At 37.3% G+C, this 26,083-nt stretch overlaps 1 protein-coding gene across 2 annotated transcripts; it reads right to left on the reverse strand.

Moving 5' to 3' along the window:
* Window positions 1-230: 230 nt before the first annotated feature.
* Window positions 231-21,099, reverse strand: TAP46 (2A phosphatase associated protein of 46 kD). Of its 2 annotated transcripts, XM_088857658.1 has the most exons (10): window positions 20,887-21,099; window positions 19,929-20,051; window positions 18,903-18,962; window positions 9,028-9,114; window positions 8,772-8,873; window positions 8,285-8,446; window positions 4,163-4,198; window positions 3,962-4,033; window positions 1,482-1,762; window positions 231-681 (listed from the first exon to the last, which is right to left on the reverse strand). In XM_088857658.1, the coding sequence occupies exons 1-10, from the start codon at window positions 20,980-20,982 to the stop codon at window positions 426-428; spliced, it is 1,275 nt and encodes a 424-aa protein (XP_088713784.1). In that variant the 5' UTR covers window positions 20,983-21,099; the 3' UTR covers window positions 231-425. The 2 variants fall into 2 exon arrangements, with proteins under 2 accessions (XP_088713784.1, XP_006853408.1); XM_006853346.4 differs by lacking the exon at window positions 18,903-18,962.
* Window positions 21,100-26,083: the final 4,984 nt, after the last annotated feature.

A 26,083-nucleotide genomic window follows, 5' to 3' on the forward strand; every position in this document is an offset into this window, starting at 1 on the left:
TTCATCAAAAAAAGTAGTTTAATGTTGAAAAACCCTTTGATTGATCATCTCGACATCGAGACGTATGACCATGAAAAATAAAAAGATTTTAAATCTCAAAAATAGTACATTTTACAACATATTATCTACACCGTCCATTTTCAAGATTTTCATATGTTTATAGAGCTACTTGATTTTAACAATTTTTAAAATTTAAATTTTATAATTAGATATAAAAATAGATTTTGAGATAATCCTAAGAACATTTTACATCAAAATTATATACCATGATAAAATTTTACAAAAATAATTGATCCTCAAAACAACAAAAACAAAAAGTTAACAAAAGCAACATCTCTTCCACCGTATGAAACAAATACAAGCCATCCTAATCCTTTTATCATCTATCTCAGAATTGCAAGAATCGTTTGGGATCGGCATGGCATTTAACCACATGGGGTGAGCTTCTTGTTGCCAGCTCCTCGAGGGTTATCATCTTTCCAGTCGTCCCATGCCCTTGCCTTCTGCACTGCCGCATCATCATCGTCATCATCATCATCATCATTGCGTGGCTTATTATTATGGCCGTCACTGTACCATGACGAGTTGGCCTCCTCCATGAGTTTGGCATTTCTCTCTTGCCATTTGTTCATCATTTCCATCTCTCTCAACCCTGCTTCTTCAATGCTCATTGTGGGTAATCTGATTGACCAACAAGAGAGTATTCATTCAATTATCCATGTTCTTTTACCCAAATCTTGTGAATTCAAGATAAAAGAGCTCAAGAAAGCAACAATAAGCAAGGCATAGAGTACTCCGAAAACAAAATGTAAAAGAAGACAAATGGTAAAGGGGAAATTAGAACATAACAGAAATCCGACCCAAAAAAAAAGAAAAAGAAAATAAAACCGACCAAAAAAGAGTACAAATCATGGAAGAAGAGTAAGTGGATTGAAAATCCCATATACGAACAATAACTTTAAAATGAAAAGAAATGTGGAAAACTTATTAAAAAAGAAGTTCTCACACCTGGAAGTAATGTTCTGATGAACTTAAGAGTCAATTTATTGAGATCTAAAAATTTTCCAAACGAATAACCAAAAATGAAGATACTGCAACATGGAAAGAAAGGGAAAATGGTTGTTTAAGCGAAGAATGGGACACCCATGGTAGTTTCAGAAACACCCTCAAAATGCTTCGAAAATTATGAGATACACAAGTAAACAAAAGTACTAACTTGGACACCATGATTTAGGACTATGAAAATTATGAGATACCCAAGTAGGATTTTTGTGAGTATTTCTTTCACCTCACTTTCAACAAATTAACATTTTACCCTTTTTGTACTCTTCCAACTCAAAATCAGGCATATTTTTATTGGTATTTTGAAATTAGATCAAAGCCTAAGGGTAAAATATTAAATATTTAGTATCTAAGGTTTATTTTTGACAAATTTTGCTTTTTTTTTTGAAGTACTCACGAGATCAATTAGGATTACAAACCTGTAACCAGGCTGAAAGACCTGGGCAGCCATCCTCTCCCTTTCAGTAGTCAGGTTTCCACTTATGAGGCTGGCAGGTCCAAATGTCAGAGGTTCGTGCTTGTGTTCATGGGCTTGAGAAGCCTTTGCTCTGCCTTCCAAGACATCTTGCGCAAAAGTGGCACATGTGATGGGTGGTGCCGGTTTTGTGAACCGTGCTTGGCTAGCAGCCTTTCTATGCCACATTTCCGCTCTTTTTGCACGCTCATCTAGGATGTCCTGATTTATTTCGTCATTTCCAGCCTGTGATGCAATTTTCAAAAGTTTCTTTACATGCTAAACTAAAACAATAACGAAAACAAATATCTATAGTTTGCATGAATAACACCAATATATGACAATTTCAATGGAATTTGTAGCCCTAATATTTTTTAACATGTGTTCTTTATTTAATGAAAGTTCCCTAGAGGTTAATGGTCTGAACAAGTACCACTAAATTGTCCTTGGCATTTGAAGGGAATGTGTGGAAATATTAAAATGATATCAGAGAATGCTAAACCCACACTAATATTTTAAGGGCCTATTTGCATGTCTATTAATTTTATTTGGAATAAATTAATCTCATCTGAAATTAATATACTCAGGATAATATCTATTTTGTTGGTTGTTTGGTTCATATAGAACATTATTTAGTTACATTTTTTTTTTTTTTTCTTTTTTTTGTGATATTCAGCGAATTTTAGCTATTTCTGACTAAAACATGTGATTTTTAGTAAATTACTTTAAAACAGTAAAAACAGCTTTTAAAAAGGGAAAAGTTTAGATAGAGCCGAGGCTCTAAACAATCAAATTAGAGCCTACCTCAAAATTTTCACTAGGAGAGATTGTTTTGATGCCCAAATATCTTCAAATTAATCATCTCGACATCAAGATGTATGGACATGAGAAAAAAACAGATTTCAAGTTTTGGAAATAGTGTATTCTGTAATGCATTTTTGGACCGTTTATTTCAAGATTTTGAAGTTTTCATAGATCTGTCGATCTACACTATTTTTGAAGCTTTAAAATTTATAAATAAAGATGAAAATATATTTTAAGGCTATCACAAAGATTTTCAGTGTTGAACCACATTTCTCGACACTATTTGAAGGTAGGCTCTAATTTGATTGTTCACCCTTTAAAAAAAGATAAAACTTGTATGTACAATTGCCTATAAGTTTATCTCATATAACTTAGGACCCGGTTTCTATGAGGCCAAGCCCGCATATGTAGAAATGCGGATCTCTTAATAAATGTATTTTTGAGATGGATTTTGGACTTAATTTTTAAGGACATGTAATCTCTAATACAAAGATCATGAATATGAAAAAATAAATAAATTTAAAAAGGGAAAAATATCTCCTTATCCCCTAGTTTTAACTTCCATATCTCATGAGACCCAAGAATTGAAAATATTACTTGTAAGCACAAGTAATATTTTTTACCATAAATTTTTGACCCAAACAAACACTAAAATGAAACCCTATTCAAACTTCAGCTCTCTCTCTTCGCTTCTCGGTGGGTTTACCAGCCAAGGGGTTTAGCTTGAGCTCGAACACAAGCACACCTTTTTATGTGTGTGAGAGAGATGGAGTTTTAGAGAGAGAGAGAGATGGAGTGTGGGTTGAAGAGAGATGGAGTTTTAGAGAGGGAGATATGGAGTTTGAGTTTTAGGGGGGAGAGATGGAGTTTTGAGAGAGAGAGAAGATGATGTGAGAGAGAGAGATGGAGTTTGGGTTTTAGAGAGAAATGGAGTTTTGAAAGAGAGAGACGATGATGTGAGAGAGAGATGGAGTTTTAGAGAGAGTGAGAGAGATAGAGTCATTTTATAAGTTGTTGAGGTCAATAATACATGGTCAAAAGGGTTTAGGGAGTTGGAAGATAGAAAAGATGGAGTCTTTTTGCATACAAGTAATATTTTCAATTCTTGGGTCTAATGAGATATAGAAGTTAAAAATAGGGGATAGGATATTTCCCTTTTAAAAAACTAATAATAATGATTCTAGTAAGAAAACATTGGGACTGTTAGTTTCTAATTTTTTCGATGGAACACCTACTTGCATCAATCTTAAAGATGGATGCTTTACACTTTTTTGACCGCATATGTAGTTATGCGGTCCGGCCCGCATGAAACAGTTTTCCTATAACTTATATGGACATTGCCAAACAACAAAAAATTCATTATCAGTAATAATTTTGTTGAAATAGTGAATTATCAGTGATAACAGGTACATCCAAACATGCCCTAAGAATCAGTTAATATTAGAGATAATACACTTTAAGTGCTAAAAGTGGCAGAAAAGGCAATCTTCTTAATTTGGAAAGTCAAGTTCTATGAATTTAGCAGCCTATGTGGTTGTAAAGCAATACTTCTAGATCTTCACAAAAAATAAAGATAGGCAGACCACAATGCTACCAGCAGAATCATTAAATTCATATTCTTCGTTTTCCAAATACTAGTACCTGTAACTGCTTTTCCCTCATAACAGAAAGCATTTGTTCCTCCATCTTAAACATGTCAAGTAAATCAAAGGCCTAACCATAAGAATGAGAAAAGGCACTTGATTAGTCACTATGAAATGAAGAAATGTATTAAGCATTCAGATTCTATTAGGCATGTGTGCACATACGCGTGCATTTGTGTGAAGGAAAGATATGACCAACCTTACAGAGCGCCAAAGAGATTGTAGTAAGCCATGCCTGCACCAACAAAGCAATTTATTGTAGTAAGGGAAATTTCATAAGTCTGATAGCAATAAGTCAACACAATCCATTCTGAAAAACCCTTCTATAAGCTCCCCAAGAGCATATATTGAGTTAGTTCACATCAAATGTTTCAAGTTGCAACAAATGCAAAAGCATAAAATAAATGTTGTATATTTTTCAAACACTCCACATTTGGATGCTAAACATATGCTAAATCTGATATCCAAAACATCAATAGCATATACTTTTCCCTGACCTCAAAAGAAGACAGTTGAAAATGTCATCATCATCAATCTCAAAATCAGACAAACATGAATTTTTTCTGAATAATCTCCATCATAGATTACATGGATTACAAACAGTACAAAACTTAGCATCTTCAGAGAAAAGAATTAAAAAACTTATGCAGCTTGGGAGAGTTCCTGGAAGCTAATCTTGGTCATCACCTACCCTGTAAATGGAATGCGATGTTGACTTTTCTTTCACTAGAGTCAGAGCAATACAATAAATATCTAATTACTCAGACTTGAAGAGCATAAAATACTCTTTAAATGTGGACCAATTGCAGTTTGGATAGTGAAAACGTTAATTGTCGTAATTTGAACTTCGGCAGTCCTTAATCAGAACAAATTGTGAATAGCCTAACAACCGATAAAGTGTGAATATGAATCAACAAGATGAAGCTATGATATTGGGACATTTTAAGTTGGAGGGATATGTCAAATTCATTAGAACTGTGAAAGAAGCTAGTGAAATGTATTTTCTCAACAAATCCAAGTGATAAGTGACCGACAGATTCTTCTAATTTCTCAAACTTTGGCATTGCAATTATTTGATGTCTTTGACAGCTTTGAAGAAGACAGTCAGAAAATGGGATTATAGTTTAAGTATAACGTGCAGAAGCATCATGAACAGGGCATTTTATGACAACGGCTATCTAAAACTAACCAATAAACAACGAAAAATAAAAGATACGCTAATAGAGATGACTCACACTTCTATCTTAGAAAGGATGAACACAAAAATAAATAGAACAGCCAGTGATAGGAACAATAAGTCGTCATCATCCTCATCAGAGCCTTATCCCAACTATTTGAGGCCAGCTACATGAATAATGCTCTGCCATTCTGCTCTATCAAGGGCCATACCCTCAATAAAAGCATAAGTGATGGGAACAAAAGGTAAAAGTATTAAAGTTCATGATACCATGATGTGAGAAGTACAAATGAAACTAAAAGAGCCACTAATGCATGTTTTTGCACTAAGAAGGTAATAAGTGTTCAGAATCAGATGTATAATATAATGAGGGCCACAGCCGAAGAAGACATAGCACATATGTCTGCTCTGCAACGGTTGGATAGAATTTTATTTGCTGAACCATGTCCTGTAGCTCTCTCAATGCCCTATATTTCAGTTCTCTTGCATTCCATGCAAAGCCTATCTCCCAAAAAGCGGAACTACCCCAAGGGAGTCCCACATTAAGCCTACTTTCACAATAAAAAAACCGAGAAGGTGAGGGGAGGAAAAAGAAACTAAACCACAAATAGTTGAGAGAACAGGGAGTGAACTAGTTCAAGCATTGAACAACCCTCACACACACACATACACACAAAAAGAAAAAAAGAAAACAAGAAAAAAACAGAACCCAAGTAGTTGAGAAAACAGGCAGTGAACTACTTCAAGCATTAAGCACCCCTTACATGGCGAGGCACATGATGCTGGCCTTCGGACATTGCCTCTCAAGAAGTAGACACCCCATATGATGCAGCAGATGCAGTGGTAAGGACTCCATATGTCATCTTCCCATGTGTTGGCAAGAAGAGTGATGGTAACAACGAAATTATCAGTGAAAGAACTCATGTGAAACTTAATGGAAGCAGATAAAGCAGCATAATAATCAGTTCAATCTTTTAGCTGATTTCTATGCATTTATGGGTTTTGGGTTGTTCAGTGAAGTACAAGATCTCTTTTGGTTTGCAAGGTGTATCATGATGGTACTAAATTTATTCAACCACGAGGGGAAAACATGTAAATCCCTAAGGAGGCTCTGCATCAAAAGCAAAATGAAACATGACGACACACAAGCAGCAAATGACCTGGCCATGAAAAGGCGTGAAGACCTTCAGTAAGAGGTTGATGGTAGAAATCTTCAGGTAAAAGCATATGTATTTGCTCAAGCATGTTAAATTTGGAGTGCAACAAGGACACTGGAGCTCCATGGTGACAAACTCCAGCAAGCCAAAGGTATACAAACCTACGGTAATGAATCCACGACCACATGTTAACAGGCATATGACTGTTAGAAGGCCACAGGCATGGCATAACCAGCTAGCATGCCTGGCATGTAAAGAGATGAGGGGAGTGGACTAAAGGTGATGCAAGTTGGTGGATGGAGCAAGCCTTAGCATTGTGATGCTGCTTAATATTCATAGGATGATAGTGAGAGATTATGCCCATGGTCATGTCTTTCTTGATAGATTCTCAGTATATGGTGCATCCATTTGGCAATTAGGCTGAAGAAGAAGAGTTCTGCTGCAGGCTAGATAAGCTTGTCATTATTGTAGAACAAGGGTTTCTATGCTAAGCTTGTGATGGGCACAAGCATAAGTACCTCAATCCACCCAACCGAACTGTGCATCTCTTCTAGCATGTGCACCAGCTATTTCAATCCAACCATAAAAAAATGCATGGACATGAAATAAGCACAAACAAAGAACACAAGTGCTACGAGCAACAACATAGTCCTATATAATACAGCTGTACACTACCCAAAGCATTTGTTAAGCACATCAACAGACAGCTCACACTCTGATACTAAAAAGCAACCTGATTCCTAGTTAGGATACTATAAAGAGGCATAAGTATACACACCCACAAACTGTCTAGACATAAACATCAAATCTATTCATGAGACAGTTCATAAATGGACACCCATCTGTAACATTTGTGAGTTACACAAATACTAGACAACCCATGGCCAATTGCAATTAACGTCAAAGCCCACCCCTGGAGCCATTCTTTTCCAGCATGTCACAATGTGCAATTGCATAGCTAAAATATGACAGGCCCCGCAAGGGCCATCATGTAATTAAGATACCCATGTCGGCACATGCTGCCTTTCATTACTCTATTGCTTGATCTAAGCAATCCACGTTAGAATGCCATGTATTATAGAACAAGTTTAGGTTGACATTAGAGCCCGGCAAATCCACATGCCACCTGTTTTATTTATCATCTCCTCTCACCTACTACTGTGCAGACACAGGACATCCTGTTGTTGAGCATGCGTATGCAAAGTTGTGGTTTACCATTAGCATCACTGACAAAGGAATGACCAGTATGAAATATTTTTTTAATTAATAACTAAATATAGTTAAAGATTGGTACAAAATACTAAGGTGGCATGATGTCCCAAATGCCATCCCTTGTCCTAATTAACCCAAACAGATGGAAGCCACTAACCACGAGTTAGCTCCATACAGGCACAATTTGCTTTAGTAATATTTGTCTTTCATAGGTCTGAAACTTCTGCAAAAGTATTATATTACATGGAGAAATGTGTCAGTTTCCACTTCATCTAAATAAATTTTTTGAGAATGTTAACTTGTATTAAGTATATCGAACTTTACAAAAAATTTCCAAAAGAGCAAAAAACAAAAAACAAAGAAGCTAGACCGATGGCATCTAGGTTAAGGTGGACTGAACCCCTTCTTTAGCCAGTGCATCAGCAGAGAAATTCAATTCCCTAAAACTATGGTTCCAGGAAATGATGAGGTTTCTGGAAATTTAGCCCATCTCATCGAAGATGCGTTCTAGTTTCCACGGGCAGGAGGGGGGTTGGAGGCTCATGATATGACATTTCTTGAATCTCCTTCCACCAAAAGCGTAGGACTTCATCTAAATAAATTGTGGGAAAAAATCTTGTGCAAGATGTTATCAACATTAAAGATCATAACTATAGTTGATACTTAAATACACATTACATTAAAGATCATAACTATAGTATGATACTTAAATACACATTACTTGACTTACAAGTCCATGAACAACCATTTCTTCAGTAACAGTTTATATACTAACCTCCCTTTCTTCCTCACCATCATCATCCAGGACATCTTCCTCACCAGTCTCAATAGGAGTAGTCAAAGCAGCTGCTCGAGAAGATCGCCCTCGACGTTCTTTCCGCTCCTTCATATCTTGAAGCTTTGCTTCAGCAGCCTTTTGACGTCTATAGCGTGCAACCTGAAATTAAAAGAAGTTTGAAACCCAGTTGAACCATGGAAGAGGAATAACAAACAAATTTTACAGGTGTGCCTAAAAGAAAATTCCACAAGAATGTCAAAAAAATAACATGCACATTAAACTTGATCTCCCAACCTTTACATGGGATATGATTGAGTATTCCAGATTAAAAATTCATTTATTAGAGGATGACAGCAGTATCTTTAATTGGTGAGGAATCCAGCATAAAAGTGTATATGCAAGAAAATATACAAATAAAGAACACGAGAGAATTAGGAAGCAGTTCAAATGTAATCGACAAACTTAAGAAATGGATAATTCATGCCTTTTTCTCCCTTCGCGCAACAAGTGTATCCGGTCCCTCCTGAACAGAAGTCAGTTCCTCTTCCGGCACAAGTTCTAGCCTTTCACAAACTGAAATGAACTCCTGCAATTCAAACCACAAGAAAAGATGACTACGAAACAAATAATCAGAGATGCCAAATGTGAAAGATAGAATAATGAAGCCCACAATATGTAGGCACCTGATATTAAACCGAATAGCAATTAAACCTGATAATACTTATCAACAGAAAATTTACCTTCAGTCTCTGTTGAGAAATCTTAAGAGCCTGAATCCTATCAGTCTGTGCAATGTTTTCTGTCAATTCTCCCAGATAGAAAGGAACCTAATGACAAAGATGCATTGTCATCCATAAAAAGTAAAACTACCATAAACAGAAATTCAACAAAAGAAAAGCATAAAAGCTACAGATCAGATCTGAATTAATGCTTTACATTCTAGAAGTTCAATAAAAACTTAGAACTGTTTAAGTTTAGGATTCTGTAGCGAACATGTTGAAGCAAAAACATAGAACTTCATAGACCATCATGAGTAGCACTGCAACACCCACAAAAGGACTAAGACTACGACAACCAATATGCTGCCAGAACCCCTTTTTAAGTGACCAGGGTTGAAGGTTAGGAAATCTATGCACGTCGATTACAGGCATGAAACTTCAGACTCACATCATAATTTCTGGGCTATATTTTGCAGTGGAACACTGAAATAATCCAGGTTTCAACTGTTTGTGTTTGCACAATAATGCATGCTATGAGGGCCAGAAGCTAATTCTCATTATTGTACCTGCGTAAAGGTTAAGTTTTCTTCTTTTTTACAGTTTGAGCATTTTGAGAGCATTCATAGTGGGTGCAATGCTTGCCTTTCCCAGCCTCTCATTTAGCATTAACTGGACCTAAACGTCATCATATATAATAAGTAGAAGCCTTTTAAATCCCTGGTACCTTATATTACTATGTAAATAAAAACCATTTGGGTTTCCATTTTCAATGACGTGAAAAATACAGGACATTGCTGTGCTTTAAACAATCAATTCTATTACACTCTACAAGGTATCAAAGCAAGGTCCTCTTAAAGTTTTATTGTTTAAGGAGGGGGGAATTAAAACCCTTTCAAGAGATGGGATGGTCTTGCATATTTCTGAGAACACATATATAAAAGGCACATCCACGTGTTTGCATCTCCAACCTCAAACAAGTGATTGGAGCTGATACTCAGCCTAAGGGTTGTATGATTCAGAAAAATTTTCAAAAAAATTCACAACACTTATATTGCAGTTTAACCCAACTTAAAATCAAGAGCTTTAGATCCATTAGTTTCATGCATTGCTTCTTGTGAGCCAATGGTTGAATCTTCTCTTGGAGGATCACATCTACCATCCAACATTTATGAAGATGAAAAATGTTTGGGAACTTCATTTGGCACTAAGGTTTCAAAACTCGGCCGAGTTACTTTGGACTTGGCACCTTGCCAAACCGAGTTTCTAGGGTACAAACTTGGTTGTATAAAAATGATTAAAAATCATAAAACTTATATGATTACTAAATCAATGTATAAATATTTTATATATAACTTTGATGCTTTTCATAACAATTTGTGAGTTTCCCTGATCATATGCCTTATTTTTCTAATTTTCCCTTTTTTAATTTTTCTGAATAGCCAGCTATAAATTAACTTTTTTAAGTTCCATCTTTTACATATTTTTCCTTTTTTTGGACTTTTAATGCTGTTTGCAGTTTATTTTGCTTTTTACTTTTTTCAAAACAATTTTTTATCTTATCTTTTTTTTTTTCAGCCCTTTTATGGGCTCATACACCACAGGCGAGTCAACACTACTTGGGCGAATCCTCTAGGACACCCCAGGCCCCAGTCCAGAGCCCAAGCCGACTAACTGGACCTTGTTTGGTGCATACTGTGATTATGTGAAGTCGAAACTGGTGACTTCACAGAATTTCTGCTGTTCGAAAACCTGTCTTGTGACTTGTGCTTATCGTTGTTATTTTCTTGTTTGAGAATGTTAACTTTTATATATATAGTAAGGGGGTGCAAAAGAGGGTAGGAGAAGCTAGCCACAGGAGGCTAGCAGAAGTACAGGGGGAAGAAAGAGAAAAGGAGAGGAGAGGAGACAGAATAAAAAGGTCTTCTTTTTTAGGGTTACAGTGAAAAAAAAGCAACCAGCGAAAAGAAACCCATCCCAAAATTCAAAGTAGTCCTCCACTGAGAGCAGCTGCTTTGGCCAGATCGTCCGCGTCTTGGTTTGATTCCCTCCACGTGTGCTTCCAGAAGATGTGAATCCCCTGCAAAGGTGGAAGATCTCGTCAACTATGTGAAACAGGGTCCAGGGAATGGAAGAGTAGTTTTGGGCCCAGGTGATCACGTTCTTGGAATCTCCCTCTACAGTTATGATCTCAATCCAATGAAGTGGAAAGAGCCTAATGCCCTCTAGGAGTGCTAAAGCTTCTGCCTCCATGGATTCCTTGTGACCGATGAACTTGGAGATGGCTGCTATCGAGTCACCCAGGTGATTCCTATGGATCACACCTAGTCCTGAGGGACCTGGGTTCCCTAAAGAAAACCCATCGAAGTTAAGCTTGAAATGTCTCGGGTCGGGCGGGCACCCGTTTGAGGCTCTAGGGACTTTACTTAGCATTCCAGTTCTGGTAGAAAGCTGAAGTTGCAACACCTTTAAAGTATTTGTGGTTAGAAGCACGTAAAATCAGCTTAGCTTTAATTTTGGCGAAGATAAGAGATTTGGTTGAAGCCTGAGAGTTAGATAGCACATCATCTCATGAAACTCGCGTTGCTGGAAAACTTTCAGAAACTCCATTTAAAAAAGGCATACTCTATCAGAGTTATTAAAAGTGGTACATACTCATATGTAGAAAGCTTCTAAGTGCAGTAGTGAAATATTTCACCTTATGGATGATTATTCAAGATACTGTAATGCGTATCTATCAAAAGTTAAAGCCGAAAGCCTTTTCACAATTTGATGAATATATATCAGAGCTTGAAAATCAGCTGGGTAGGAAATTTAGTGTTTTAAGGAGTGAAAGGTGAGGAATATGAGTTTGAAACGTCTTGGAGGGCACATACCCTCATTCACCAAACCTCATCTCCTTACATATCCCAACTAAATGGTTTTGCTGAACGAAAGAACTGAACCCTTGTAGAAACTGTCTGATGCATGATTATATTTTCCAGTTCTTGGTTACAGCCTTTGGGATGAAGCTCTGCTGGTTGCCAATGTCTCAAACCATATCTCTCCCCATAAGAGATGGACAGATGGGATTCCTACTTTCAGTTACTTCAATGTTTGGAGTAGTGTCGCACATGTTCTAATTCCACCAAACTTAAGATCCCAGTTAGACCCAAAAACCCCTCATTTTATTCTTATTGGGTATGAGAATGCAACCAAGGGTTATAGATTCCTTAATCTAGAAACAAGTAAGATTACCATTAGTCGGGATACTTGCTTCATCGAAGATGTATATGTTGGCCATTCCAAGAGAGTAAAAACCCAAGACCTTAAGGTTATTGATAAGACTAAGATCCCTTCCTCCTCCTTACCCTCGACCACTGAAAAAGCCCCCAATCCTATGGAGAAGTTCTAGACTTCGAAAACCACCAGATTTCTTGGCCGCCCACATTGACTTTGAAAGTGATCCATTGACGTATATTTTTTTTATGATGTTAACAGTAGTATTAAGAGAGTAAGAAAAGCACATTGAGTTGGCAGAGGTGGCACGCAGGTTAGGCCACGTGCCCCAAAAAAGAATTAGAGTTCCCTATAAGGGTACTCCTGTACAAAAAAAGGTCTAGCGTCATAGAAAAAAGAAGCCAACCCTGGAAAGCAAGATAAAACCAAGAACTGGCCACAACAATTGGCCCTTACAAAAAAAAAGAGGATAAACTAAAACCAAAAACCAGCAACTCAAAGGTTCGAGGAATCAGCTGCCGTTCCATCTTTCGTGATCCGCCATGTCGTTGGATTCCCACCAAATATGCTTCCATGAGATGGATATATCCCTGCAAACGTGAGAAATCTCATCAAAGATCGAAGCCAAGTACCAGGGAGGGGCTCCAGAGCCTGCTGCCCAAGATATAACATTTTAGCGTCTTCTTCCACTAAGAGAGGTGGAGGCCAGGAGGGCTCGAAAAGCTTAAAACCAGTTAGCAGTGCCAAGGACTCTGCCAACTGGGAACCTGCGTGGCCAATGTTTTCGGAGTAGCAGGCTAAATCAGTGTCGAGGACGTCTCGGAAGACCCCACCTACTCCTGCCGGACTTGGGTTGCCTAAAGAGCACACATCGAAATTTAGCTTGGTGTGGCCCTCCGGGGGAGGGGACCAATTGCTCGGTCTATGTGCCCTGGGTGACTGAGTTAGTAAGATTTCCTTCCACTGGTTTACGAAAAGGGGAGGCAGGAAGTCCTTTGAAGGCCTTGTGATTCGAAGCCCAAAAGGCTAGACCATAGGTAATTTTGTGAAATAAACCAGCATCATCACTCTTGGTTCCTCTAAAAATCCTCGAGTTCCTCTCCATCCAAATTGCCCAAATGGTGCCAGCAATGGTGGTTTTCCAGAGTAGTCTCCCAGCGGAAGGCCACGGGGGATTCCCTTGACGTGTTGAAGAGGACCGGAAAGAAGGAGTAACCCACAAGAAGCCGAAGAGATGGAGCAAGAGACTCCAAAGTTCAAAAGCAAACTTGCAATGAATGAATAGGTGTGCACATCACACATTGGTTAGGAATGGGGACTCTCCTCCGTTGTAATTAGTTCACCGTTAGTGTCTTTTTAGAGCAAGCTATCCAGTTGAAGGCCTGCACCTTTGGAGGTGCAAAGGATTACCAAACTTGGGCCACAACAGATCTCGGAGAAAGAGGGAAAGTGGGAGGTTGGAGGAGTTTCTTGTAAAAAGAGGTACTGAAAATGACCCTGAGGGGGAAGGGGTCCAAAGATGTAGTCAAACCCTATACGAGCCAAGAAGGCTAAGCTCAAGAAGGATGACAAAGAGAGAAATTCTAATGTTTCGGAGTCGTTTAGAGGTCATCTAAAGGTTCCAGACTCTGATGTTTCCATTGGGAATTAACCTTTGGGCGTACCATTGATTAACACCGAGAAGGGATTGGAGTAGCAGCCACGCATCCACTTTCTCCAGTGCTCCCTGAAGCCCATCCGGGCCATAGTTTCTTCCAGAATGGCCCAATCCACATGATCGTAGGCCTTCTCCTAGTCAATCTTAAAGATAAGGCCCGGGTCCTTTGCCAAGTGTCTAGTGTGAAGGCATTCATGCGCTACCAAGACTCTATCCAAAATTTGCCTTTCTTTAAGGCACTCTGGGACGGTGAGATTACTAAGGGAGGACAAGCACTTTGGAGGGGATTTTGTAAGAGGAATTCACTAGGCTAATCGGTCTGAAGTCCTTGAGTTCTTTTGCACCTTCAATTTTGGGTATGAGGGCCAGAAAAGTGGCATTCATTGCTTTATGAATTACACCACGGCGGAAGAATTCTTCGAAGAAGAGTAAGAAATCAGATCTAAAGGTTCCCCAAAATTCCTTAAACAGTGCTAGGGGGAATCCATTAGGCCCCGGTGATTTATCTCTTCCAAGATCCGCCAAGGCTGCGATAATCTCGGGTTTAGAAAATGGTCGTTCGAGCCATTGAACTCGATATGTTGGAAGGGAGAAGAACTATAGGTCGGACATCTTGGGTTTGGGGCCCCTGTGAGGCCGAGTAATTTTGAAGAAGGAAATAATGGCTTCTTCAATCTCGGCTGGTTGGTCAAGAACTCGATTTCCTACCTTAACGATAGAAATTGAGTTATCCCTCTGCCGGCAATTGGCTATCCTATGAAAGAAGCCCGTGTTGTGATCCTCGAAATGCAGTCACTTCACCCAAGATCTCTAAAACCAAACGATCTCTTCCTTCTTAAGGGTGGAGAAGTAATCTTGTTTAAGTTGGTGTCTAAGGTTCAATTCAGAGGAAGAAGGAGTGCAGGTCGCTTCTAGGAGATCAAAGGACTGAATAGCAGAGAGTTGAGAGTTTTTGAAGAGTGAGAGATCGATTTGCTCCATTCCTTGAGTGAGGCTTTGAGTAGCTGAAGTTTAGTTTGCAAGATAAAACCCGCCCAACCTGAGACTTGGAGGGAGAAGATTCCCACCATTCAGGGATAAGGGAGAGAATAGAGGACTCTTTGAGCCAGGATAACTCAAACCGGAAGGTTTTAGGACCTCTCAAGATTTTAATAGTGTCCAACAAAATGGGACAGTCATTAGAGGTGGGTTTGGATAAAGCCAGGGCATGGGATCCAGGGAAGACCTCATCCCAAGCAGTAGAAATGAAATCTATCGAGTTTGGAAATCGGAAGGGTTCCAAATAATGGCCGAGAATTTCCAAGGTAGGCCATCCGAAATTCTATTGAAGAGAATGGTGACAGAAAACTTCCCAACATGGGAGGAGTTTCGAGACAAATCGGAAGGGTTCCAAATAACCCAGATGCCCCCTGACGCCCCTTCGGCCAGCAAGGACTCCCATTGGCACGGCCTGCATCCCCATACCTGTTTGATGAGAGCCAGCGTGGGTGAGGCTGCTTAGTTTATGTGATTCCCATCACAGTTGGAGCGGTATTTGCAGCTCATGTCTAGCGCCGCCTGGTGTTTAGAGGTCTGACCTAGACCTCGAGCGCTCCATGAAATCAGCTTCATTAAGAACGAGGGGAGGGGTGAAGGCCAATCAATCTTTGAGACCTTCTCAGGGGAAGGTCCGAAGTGGTAGGCAGTGAGCTGAGCCTCAAAGGAGCAGCAGCTGGAGGCTGCTTGTCATAGTTGATGCTGGAAAAAAGGTTCTTCAGCCTGCCCTTTGTGTTCGCCAAGAAGAAAAGGTGGAAAGGGCCTTCAGGGCCATCATAGGGGAAGCGCATGACCTTAAGGACCTCCTTGATGTTGCCATGACCTCGATCGATCCCGTCTACATACTCTGAGTCCACCGAAGCCGCTGGAGATTGTGAAGTCTGGGTGTCCACCATGGAGTCCCTTGATAGCGACAGGTGGGATGGAGCGTTACAATGGGAGATGGAATCCATCATAACAATGGAACTAGGGAATTGGTGGATGCATCGATAGGAGTGAAACCATTGCAAAGCATGTGGACTTTGAAAAAGAAGCTGAACTAGATTAGTAGGAGGCCAGGCGTGTTGCAAAAGGCTTCTCTTGAAGCATGGTATCAATTTATGTGATACTTTCTCTCCAGTAACAAGTACTAAGACATTTATTATCCTAGCCAATAGTAACCTATTTATTCTTGCAGTTACGTTAGTTAGATGAAGATAACATTTCTAATGGTGATCTTTAGGAATGTCAATTTGGTCGGGTCAACTTGCGGACCTAGTGGGTCGAACCAACTCGAGTTAGGGTCCACTTGACCCATACCCTGCTGGGGTCGGGTCTGAGTCCAGGTATGAGTCAACTTGATCCTACTTAATACATGTGATATATATCATTATATCAAAAACTGGTTGAGCTCCACATTTAATGCTGAAGACCTGGAAGAGGCCGAAAGGCAGACTACATCTTGGGAACTAAGATAGTACAGGATCTGGAGCACTAGTTATTGTGGCTATCGCAGTCTCAATACATTCAGAAAGTGTTAAAACAGCATAAAATGTATGATTGCAAGCCCGCAGTGCCCCAATGGATATAGGCATCAAGTTCTGCCAGCATGTGCTCACAGTATGAGGAACACAAGTGCCGGATGAGGCATATTACATACGTCTGTACCATAGGTTCTTTGATATAACTTGTACCAGACTTGCCATTGCCTTCGGAGTTAGTGGGACTAGCAGGTATTCAAGTATCCTGGAAAGCAGCACAAGGGCGCTCTGCTGCATCATGAGTCATCTTCGATATACCCTTCAGTATGGACTGCGGTCAATGGATTGGCACATAAAAGGCTACAGTGATGCAGATTGGGGAGAAGGCAACGACAAAAGCTTATCCACCTCCAGCTGGTGGTTCAACTTAGCTAGCGGGTTGTCTCTTAGTGTAGTAAGAGACCGGGCCTCATAGCAAAGTTCACCATGGAGGCTGATCATATGCAAATGCAATTACTAGAACCAGTTGGTTGCTAAAACTACTATCTGATTCCATTTGAGGTTCACAAGTCATAACAGTCCAGGGGTGACATGATCTTGGGATAAGAGGGCAGCAATTGCATTGGCAAAGAACAAAAGGTTAGGCAGGAAGGCAAAGCACATTATAGATTTTATCACGCAATTGGAGAGTGTGTGAGGGAAGAGAGTATTGGCCTTCAAATATCTTCCCATAGGTTTAATGGTGACCGACATCGTCACCAAGGTAGTTCTCCAAGGGTCACTTGGAGACACACTGAGAGGACGGGCATTGTACCCCTGGTCTGATTTTTCTCTTCCTTGGTTTTGTCATATTGTACTTATAAAAGTTTTAAAACATATAGTGAAACAACCATTACGAGTACTGAAACAGATCATTCATGCTGTATGGATCATGCATCAGGATGACAATCTACTCAACAGTCTAACCATAGGTAAAAGGGATGACAAGATCCCAAAAAGTGCCTTGCATTTGCTTTGCAAGACACATGGAAACAGGTGGAGACTGGAGAGGGTCCCACTTTTACTAGTTAATCCAAGTCTTGGAGGCTTGAAAAAAACCCAACTGCGGTAGTCAGTTCAAGGATACACCCATAGGAGACAGTTGCAGTAATTCCCATATGGAACCCTGTTGATGAACCCAGTGGTCCAAAGAGATAACAAGTCTTTACATAATCGGTGGTTCACTGGCACACTATATACGTCCTTTGGTCGAAAAGGGGGATTGTTGGTATACTCCAAGGAATGGCCAGGACCTTTCATAACTACACATACCTGTGTTTAGGGCTCATCGGCGGTGGTTTCATAAACTCATTTCCAAGCAATAGTGGAAGGGTAGACACAATGTACTCTTGCCCAGGCAAGGGAAAGGACGATGTCCTCATGTCTTTGAACATGGAAAGGCTGTCACCTACTGCCAAGGGGAAAGGTTGTCACCTACTGCCAGGGGAGGATAGTCTTTGAGTTTAACTGCTAGGTGCAGCCTAAGAGTGACCTTGCATAAGCCCTCAAGAAGCCTTAACTGAAACAAATCGCATGCAAGTCCTTGGTCGAAGCAAGGGAACCCAAGATTTAAGATAAACCATACTGTCTTTAGGGCTCATCCCTGGCAGCTATGTAAGACTCATTTCCAGCCAATAGTAGAAGGCTGGACACTATGTTCTTAATGACTCTTCTAGTTTGAACAAAGAAAAGCAGCCACCTATAGCCAAGGGAAGGATGGCTTTTGACCTTAACTATTAGGTGCAGCCTGAGAGTGACCTTGGTTAAGCCCTATGAAAGCCTTAGCTGAAAACAAAATGCATGTAAGACATTGGTAAAAGTCAAGGCAACCTGGACTTCAGAACCATAAAAAGCACACGCATTTTCCCTGTGATGGTACAATTCTCATTTGAATTGGTTCATGAAAACAATCATGAAAGAGTTCGAACCAGCAGCCACCCTAGGACCCACAACCAAGAGAGAGATGCTTATGAAAGACTAAGAATGTTTTATTGAACTCGGGATACCACCTCTCTAGCACTTGATGCTCCAGCTATCCCACCTCTCTGGGCTCCCACTAGTGAAACCAACTTGATGAAAACCAAAAGTACGCTCAATTTCAATAAGAGTAATTGAGTTCTCTGAACTTTTAGTCATCAAGAAGAAAAAAAATCTCTAGAAGTGGAAGGTCTGGAACAAGTTTTCCCATTGGGAAAGAAAGTCAATGATTACTAGTATGACAAGAGGCAAGTTATATTGGCCAGATCTCACCTGTATGAAGCAAGGAAAGACCGATTACTCTTGGAGGAGGAGTAAGGCAGACCTTGTATCTCTTACACCGAGGACTAACATGGAAAGACAAGGGCCAACCTAGAAGTTATATGGTGGTGTCGTGGACCCACTTTATGAGCTTAAGGACTGAAGAGAAGGATAGTAGTATCTTGTGTTCTGCTCCAGGAACTCTTGTTTACCGTACTCAGTTAACCACTGGATAAAGAGAGAATATTGACCTTAAATCCAGATAGGCTTTGCCTTGAATCCCAACCCGTCCCAAAAGTGCCGGTTTCCATCTATAAAATCAAAGTTCTTCCCCATATTACTTTTTTGCAGACAGCAGAAAAATAGAGAATTTTTATAAATTTGTTCATAACAATGGTACATCAGATTTCAGTAAACATTTGATTACTGGAAAGAACTTGAGTCTAGTTGATGCACACCAAATTTCAGCTCAAAATGATCTCCGGTTTGTGAGAAATTAATGAAGGAATAGTATTTTATGAGTCAGGGGATGCATTAATTGGACTGCATCAAATGATGCGTCAAACATCCATCTTTGTGATGGACTGCAATAAATGGTGCCTTCATCAAAAACAAAAATGAAAGGTGTAAACAAAAAAATGGCACTTCTAAATTTTAATATTTATTTATTTTTATTTTTATTTTTTAGGATCCATGATTATTATGGTCAAGATTATCAACCTAATTTTGGATCCCAGATCCATCTCTAAGATGGATTTTAGAAGACACACGTAAATGGATTTTGGCTGATTCACCAAAACGATGTCCATTAATGAATAAGTGATTTCTGCCATTATATATCTGCAATTTCTTGACACCAACCATTCTTTCTAACCCCCACAACCAACTATTTCTCTTTAAATTTGAGGGAAAGATTGACCATTGTGTCATTAAGTTGGCTCTGTAATTATCCATGAACTTTTTTGTTCACCTTTTATGTCAATCTTTTTACTGGTGAGGCCATGCTTGCTTATGAATATGATTTCATCCATATTAATATATTCCCAAATGCTTATGGAAAAATATAAAAATGAAAAGACAGAATCTGAAGAATAGTTAGCAACTGTAACCATATTATGTTACATGATGCTATGATTTGACATCACACTCTAGAAAACCACTGAACAATCCAAATCAGTAATTAACATCTTAATAGAAGAGACTACAAAGAAAAATAAAAAATAAGGTATACGGAAAAGGACAACCAGAATTTTCGATCCTAAAATTTGAGAAAGTACCAGTAAATACTTTAGATCAGTTGTACTAATGTCCTCCTTTGACTCATTTGATGAGAAAAGTCCTAGCTTGCTTATCATTTCCTCACAATGTTCCAAGGCTTCACATGCCTTCTTCAAACTCTCCTAAAAACCAGAAAATACCAAATTACTCAAGAATCAGTAATCCACTATGAATAACGTACACGCTTACAAAGAAATGGCTATCAATTGAACAAATAAACCAAGTAAAATCTAAAAATTTAAGGGAACTCTTGACAGAGAGTGCATTAAAAAGAAAAAAAAAAAGGAGAATCATATGGATGACTTAAGCTTACAAAGTTGCATAAAAACTCAAAATTCAAATAAAAAAAATCTGGAAAGAACAAGATTCAATAGAATTGAGAAAAGAATCCCTCTCATAGACTATTTCCAGATAAATGACACATCCCTATGATAATTTCCTCCAAAATAAAATATAAAAAAAAAGAAATATTTACAATGATCTCCAAGACTAACCACCAAAAAAAAAAAACACTATCTATATGCAGAATTTCTCCAAATTCGAATCCTCAAAGCTAATTTTTTGTAAAATACCGATAGAAATACAAGCTACCAAATTCTAGTGAATAACTAGACTGTAACTATATTCTCACAATCATATAATCCATAACCAACATTTGAATGAAATCATACCTAATTTGTCTAGCCAAAAGTTTAAATTTTATACATCACAAACAAATTTCAGACATTTCCTAAACAATCAGAATTTTATACATCACAAACAAATTTCAGACATTTCCTAAACAATCAGTTTGAAGCAAATTGTTATTACAACAATATCAGTTTCAAAAAAAGAAAGCAAACTGTTATTATGGCACAATTGGATCTCACGAACTAATAAGATGATTATTGTATAAATTGATTCAACAGAACTAACACATAAACACATGAAAAATAATAAATAAATCAGCAAACTCACAGGATCCGCAGTCTCTTCTGTTGCTAAGATGTGTACTTTCCGAGCCTGCTCAAAAAGAGCAGGAAGTGGCATATCCTCCAATTTCGATTCTCCCATCTCCGGATGAAGCCCTAATCAAAATGGTGGATTTCTACGTAATAAACTCAAAAACACAGTCGGAATAAAACGGAGGATAAATTAGGGTTAAAAAATTATGTTATACAAGGACACCTTATGATCACCATACCTGATGCAAGTATTTAAGTTATTTTCTCTGTATTAAAAGCCCGATAAATAGATAAAACCAACGGTTTAAAAAGCGGATCGGTGACCCGGATCGGGCATCTCAATAATCGATTCGAATCGGCAATCTGGATTGAGAATTGAATGAATAGGTCAGATTAAAGCTTCAAAAAAAACATTTTTTCATCGATTTGTGAATACTGAGATGAATACTGAGATGCTCTTTTTCTGTATAAACTTATGTTAACCATTAAATTTGCATCACATATAAGAAAAATCATAGAATTATCATAAATAAAATATATAATTATATATGGACTATTATAAAGAGTAGACAAATCAATAAAAGAATGGCCATTAAAATCTCGTTTCGACGAAAAACCCTAATCCGTTAAAAAAATCCAAATTATTACATCCTAACTAACTATAATTTAAAAATGGCTTAAAAATATATTTTTTTAAATAAAAAAGAAAAAAAAAGAAAAAAAAAAAAAAAAAAAGAGGATTGAATAGATCTCTAAATATTAAAAATGGACCCTCAAAGCAATGTGTACAAGATACACGATTTTTAGTTGCTGAAAAACTCAAAGGCAAATAGATTTCTAAACACTTAAAAATGGACCTCAAGGCAATATGTAAACAGATGCACTATTTTTAGTTGCTGAAAAATCAAAGGCCAGAGAGAGAACATAAGCTGTAAACAAAGAGCAAAAAGCATTCAACTGAGGAAAATAGGAAAAAAAAAAAAAAAGGACAAATCACATGTTCCATGTGCTTGAAAAAAATCAATATTTTGAGATTAAACAAGGGTCATCCAATTTTTGTAGGGCAAGATCTAAGGACTCAAAATTTACTCTTTTCTTCTTTTTTCTTTTTTTTTTGTGAAAATAACAGTCTACTTGTTCTTAGTTGGATTCCAAAAATTCCACCCAAAAAACAAAAATCCAAATTATCTCTTTTTCCGGGAGAGTTAATGTATAGTATGCTCCACCAGGAGCATGCTGCCCCCCGAAGGGGCCCTCTCCTTTGTCTCTCCCTCTCTCTCTCTAAAATATAAAAAGTTTAAAGAATGACCCTCACTTGTTCCTCGTTGTCTCATGTATATATAGGAAAAAAAGTTATAGGAAGTGTCAATTTTTTTTTTGACTATCCATGTATATACAGGAAAAAAAAAGTTTCTTAATATAACATTTCATAAAAATAAAAATAAAAAAAGTGTCAAAACATAATTGTTTGGGGTGATCTTAATTTTGAAGTGAATGCTTAAAATAACTCAAAAAAGAGTTCAAACAATACCATGATAAGATACATGTGGGTGATAAGCTTCTATATTACTCGGGGTCAATAAGTTCTAAGGTACTCATAGACAACTTGTTAATTACATTCACTTTTTCATTTAATGGGGGAGTAATACAAGGGTAAACTTAAGGATTTGAGGTGAGGTTTTATTTTGTTTTTAAAAAGCATAGGCCTTATAAAAACCTCATCCTTTATAATATAATGTTGACATATGGATGGTAAAAAAAAAAATTGACACCTCCTACAAACTTTTGAGTAAATTACTCTTTTGCCCGACCCAATAGACTCTTACGAGCCAGGCTCCTTTCCTACTATTCTCGGGCCAGGCCAAAATAGTTTCCGAGCCTTTTTCCTGGCACGGGCTGGTGCCGACCCAATAGCTGTCCTAATCCGACAGAATTCTAGTGTTCTTTCTCATTAGATAATGGGTGCAGTTGGCATACGGATGCATTTGTAGCTGTAGAGGTAAGGTGCACCTTCAAATTTTATCATGGGATGTAATTGTGATGTAAAATGTTTTTAGGATTATCTCAAAATCTATTTTTATATCTAATTATAAAATTTTAAATTTAAAAAATGGTTAAAATGAAGTAGATCTATGAATATATGAAAATCTTAAACATGAACGATGTAGATAATATGTTGTAAAATGTATTATTTCTGAGACTTAAAACCTTTTTATTTTTCATGGTCACACATCTTGATGTCGAGATGATCACTCAAAGAGTTTTTCAACATTAAAACTACCTTTTCCTATGAATTTTTCAATTGCATCCGTAGTTCTACATTATAAGGTTGCATCCTTATATTGATTTAGATAATTGATACAATGAAAATGTTTTTATACTTCCCCTACGGTATAGAAGATATATACTTCTCCCATCTAACCATCCAATTTAGATAAATTGAGCCTATGACTGTTTGATCTAGATTTGACGCCTTAGAGTATTTTATTTTTAAATTTTTTTTGTACAAATTATATGAATATGAAATTCAGTATGCGCCATCATCTCAATGGGGGCACCTAAAATTTAATAAATTTTTTCGATAAAATATAATAATCAAAATACCCATTGAAACTTTTAGGATATTTCAATGGGTATTTTGGTCATTTTATTTTATTAAAAAAAAAATTTATATATTTTTTACAGGTACGAGTTTAAGAGAGGAATGGATGCGTAAAATTTAGTGTCAAAATATTTTATAAAAAACTAAAAATAAACTAATGTAGAGACGTGACATTGTGATTGGGACCATCTCAACCATTTGCTCAAAATAGACGGTTGGATAGGGAGAGGTATATAAGTTTTATGCCATAGGGAAAGCACAAAAAGCTTACCCTCAATAGAAATCTTAACCTTGATACAAAACCAAATAGAAATGTATACAATGACTTCATTTTAGTATTTTAGGCCTGGTTTAATAAAGGGAAATTATCGCTAATATACTTTAATTTTAAGAAAATCACAAAAAAAACTCCAACTTCCCAAAACCTAGCCCACACATTTTTTCTCAATTTTTGACATTTTTTGGATGAAAATCCCCTTTCCGGTAGTCTTTATACCGTAATGCATTGCGACCATTATGGTAATTAAAATACCCTTGTAAATAGAGATAGAATTACGGTACTTCTAGTACCGTAATAACGTGAACATCTATTACGGTATTTTAATTACCGTAATACTCTATGTTCTTACGGTAATTAAAATACCGTAATACCTTAAAGTAGTATTACGGTAATTTTTATTACCGTAATATTGCCTAGCTCAAAACAAAAGATTTTCTACTATCTCGAGTTTACTATCTATTTACTTCCTCGACAAAAATCCATGCTAGTTGTATTTTTCAAATCTCAAATTTTTAGGATATAATCTCTACTTAATTTTTATATAGTTATCAAAATTTTAGAACAAATATACTCTTAAATAGGTGTTTTTGACCGAGGGAGTATAGAGGGATAGCCCTGATATTAGCTTTGGTTTGAAACTTTTAAAGTATTACAGTAATAAGAATACCGTAAAGTTAAAGTATTTATGGTATTTTTAATGTCGTAATGCTTTAAAAGCTTCAAACCAACGCTAATATCAGGGCTACTCCTATCTCTTTTCAAAAAATATATGTTCCCATGAGAGCACGATGTGGATCTACTTCCTCTTTCAAAAATACCTATTTAAGAGTGTTTTTGTTCTAAAACTTTGAAAACCATATAAAAATTGGAGATTTGAAAAATACAGCTAGCATGGATTTTTGTCGATAGAGTAAATAGATAGTGGACTCGAGAGAGTAGAAAATCTTTTGTTTTGAGTTAGGCAATATTACGATAATAAAATTATCATAATACTACTTTAAATATTACAGTATTTTAATTACCGTAATACTCTATGTTATTACAGTAATTAAAATAGCGTAATAGATGTTCACGTTATTTCTAGTACCGTAATTCTATCTGTATTTATAACGGTATTTTAATTACCGTAATGGTCGCTATGCATTGTGGTAGAAAGACTACCATAAAGGGTATTTTCATCCAAAAAATATCGAAAATTGAGAAAAATGGTGTGGGCGAGCTTTTAGGAAGGTAGGGTTTTTTTACGATTTTTTTAAAATTAAGTTATATTAGCGATAATTTTATTTTAATAAATGGGTGAAATGTTGATGTGGTTTGATAAATTTCTCAAAAATTGTGTAACTTTGAGAGGACATGTTGAATAAGTTGGAAAAGCATGCCAGCAGATCATTTATACTTTTGTATAAGGTCACAATCTCCATTACTTGTTAGATGTGGAATGGGGCAGATGGAGTATGCTATCGACAAAGCTCAAAGTCCAATAAAATTGTTATTGAATTTTGTGACCATAACTTTAACCACCTTATTTCAAATTTAATTTTAAGAGCAATTATGATTTTATTGTACTAAGTAAATGGTTTTATAATATACATCATTTTCGTGATCAAAGCCTTTTTTCAACTAATTGGAGTCAGCTACATGAATCTGAGTCTACCATTATGCTCTCTCGAGGGCTATACCCTCAATGAGCTCATAAATCCTCATATCTTTTAGTCTTGTAATATACAATCTCAAATAAATTAGTGCTTATGCATAGTACTTTACAATTGAGATGCACCTGTATAAATAACGTCCCAATTATTCAAAAGGAAAAATATTATATATGCTTTTTAGATTAGAAATATAGCTTTGCTTTCACGGGCAAAAACCTACTCATGGGGACTTGTTGGGTGCCTAAGTTTGTATAGCTTCACATGGAGGTTCTAATTTATTATTATTTACAAATTTTTAGTTATACTATTTTTCTTTGTAGGGTTTTTGGGAACCCCTAGTTTACGGAACCGAAAATCCTAAATACCGGGATCCCACCCAATATCGTGTATACAATTCACTAAATGTGAAGTAGATGGATACAATTATAAATCGAGTGCAATAAATAAAGCCAACATAAAAAATTACACTACAACGACACATGATTTACGTGGTTCACCCCATAGGGCTACATCCACGGTCTCGGATAATGGAAACTCACTATTTAAATGAATATTACAATTTTAGGTTACGAGAGATAATACATATCTCTAAACATCGATAAAAGACCATCACCGATCTTTCGTTTTAAACCTACTCTCCCGACTGAGTAACATCGTCGATCTTTATTATCTTTTG

Source organism: Amborella trichopoda, chromosome 2 (assembly GCF_054954075.1).
Source record: "Amborella trichopoda isolate Santa Cruz 75 chromosome 2, AtrichopodaSantaCruz75HAP2 v2.0, whole genome shotgun sequence".
In the NCBI taxonomy this organism is placed as follows: Eukaryota; Viridiplantae; Streptophyta; class Magnoliopsida; order Amborellales; family Amborellaceae; genus Amborella; species Amborella trichopoda.

Excerpts from the sequence above, each read along its gene's own strand:
- TAP46 (XM_088857658.1), bottom strand. The coding sequence starts at position 20,982 with ATGGGAGAATCGAAATTGGAGGATATGCCACTTCCTGCTCTTTTTGAG. Across the intron at positions 9,115-18,902 it reads AAAGCCTATCTGGATTTAAG|GTTCCTTTCTATCTGGGAGA; the intron begins GTCAATATTCTC and ends CTTTGTCATTAG. Across the intron at positions 4,199-8,284 it reads ATGGTGAGGAAGAAAGGGAG|GCATGGCTTACTACAATCTC; the intron begins GTTAGTATATAA and ends TTGTTGGTGCAG.